Source organism: Cryptosporidium andersoni (genome assembly GCF_001865355.1).
Source record: "Cryptosporidium andersoni isolate 30847 chromosome Unknown contig_72, whole genome shotgun sequence".
NCBI lineage: Eukaryota > Apicomplexa > Conoidasida > Eucoccidiorida > Cryptosporidiidae > Cryptosporidium > Cryptosporidium andersoni.
The window spans coordinates 1-1,899 of record NW_027122865.1 but is presented as its reverse complement, the minus strand read 5'-3'; the positions used below and the strand labels follow the sequence as shown (position 1 = coordinate 1,899).

The window sequence follows — 1,899 nt, the reverse complement described above, 5'->3', positions numbered from 1 at the left end:
AAAACAAACAAGTGTCCCAATATTATTAGCTTTCCCAATACTAGGTGTTCTGGTTTGTCTAATACTTTATATTGCGTCCCATACCATACACTATACAATCAATTTTAATATCTAATTGCATTGTTCAGCTTATGACGCACTTTTCTTCTAAATTTCTACTATAGCTATATGTATTAAATTATTTATATTGTTATCCTGAATATTTATTCTATCTCTCAAAATTTAACCACCTTTTTTGGCGCCATAACAAAATAGCGCTAAAAAATTCTGATCACGAGTATAATTTGTTAAGATTATATTGATTTTACTCTTATTTATACTAAATAGGTATATTTTATAAATTTTGACTATTTAAAAGTAAGTGTGCTTAGGTATAAAATGGATCTGTCTAAGAAACTAAGTATAAAAGATATTGTATCTGAGGTAAGTTTGTTTTTAAATTGTTAATATATAATATGTGAAATATCCTCTTCTTAGTTAAAAGATAAAAGGATTTTTATTAGGGTAGATTTTAATGTTCCAATTAAAAATGGAGTTGTATCTGATAAAACCAGAATTGTTGCATCTATTCCAACTATTAAATTTGCATTAAATCATGGAGCAAAATCTGTTGTATTAGCCTCTCACTTAGGACGTCCAGATGGTCAAAGAAAAGAGGCTTTTTCTCTCAAACTATTGTCTCCCATTTTGGAAGAACTTCTAGGGTGTAAAGTTGACTTTTTAGATGATTGTGTTGGACTAGAAGTAGAGGCAGCTTGTGCAAATCCTAAACAAGGAAGTGTAATACTACTAGAAAATCTACGTTTTCATATTGAAGAAGAAGGAAAAGGTGTAAACTCTCAGGGAGAAAAAATAAAAGCTACAGCTGAACAAGTAGAAAAATTTAGAGCTTCATTAAGTAAACTAGGTGATATATATGTTAATGATGCATTTGGTACTGCTCACAGGGCTCATAGCTCAATGGTTGGAGTGAACTTACCTCATAAAGTAGCTGGTTTATTGTTACAAAAAGAATTAGAATACTTTGGAAAAGCATTAGAAAATCCAAATCGTCCATTTTTGGCAATCTTAGGTGGTGCAAAAGTTTCTGATAAGATCCAATTGATTAAAAACTTGTTATCTAAAGTTGATGTGATGATTATTGCTGGTGGTATGGCTTTTACTTTTAAAAAAGTTATTGATGAGATGCAAATTGGTGAATCTCTTTATGATGAAGAAGGAGCTAAAATTGTTAAAGATATTATTGAAACAGCAGCTGTAAGAAAGGTTCAAATCATATTACCTCAAGATTTTGTGATAGCTGATTCATTTTCAGCAGATGCTAGTGCAAGGGTAGTTAAAGACTCAGAAGGAATACCTGAAGGTTGGAGAGGATTAGATATTGGGCCTGAAACTTCAAATGCCTGTAAAGAAGCAATTTTATCAGCTAAAACAATTGTTGCAAATGGACCTCCAGGTGTATTTGAGATGGACAAATTTTCAAAGGGTTCTAGATCTCTTGTTGAGGCTTTAATTGCAGCTACACAAGCTGGATCTATTACTATTGTTGGTGGTGGCGATACAGCTTCCCTTGTAGAAAAGTGTGGTGCCTCATCAAAAGTATCACATGTATCTACAGGTGGTGGAGCATCCTTAGAACTTCTTGAGGGTAAGCTACTACCTGGTGTTGCAGCTTTATCTAATAAGGAGTAATACACAAGTTTTGATATTTATCTTTTATTTTTGAGGCATATGATTAAGTATTGATTAGAGAATTTAAGAAGAGATTTCTTTTGAAAAGTTATCTTTTAGATAGTATTTCAACTATTCTAAAGATTCTAAGTGTTTCTACTTTTTGTCTCTATCTAATCTCTTATTGTAAAGTGCAAATTTTATCTATTAAATGTTGTCCCCCCCCCC

The 1,899-nt window shown here is 31.8% G+C and overlaps 1 protein-coding gene across 1 annotated transcript; it reads left to right on the top strand.

Moving 5' to 3' along the window:
• Positions 1-378: 378 nt before the first annotated feature.
• On the top strand, positions 379-1,692 carry cand_028960 (phosphoglycerate kinase family protein; the record flags this gene model as incomplete). Its single annotated transcript, XM_067213123.1, has 2 exons — positions 379-423; positions 478-1,692. The coding sequence occupies 2 exons, from the start codon at positions 379-381 to the stop codon at positions 1,690-1,692; spliced, it is 1,260 nt and encodes a 419-aa protein (XP_067067693.1).
• Positions 1,693-1,899: the final 207 nt, after the last annotated feature.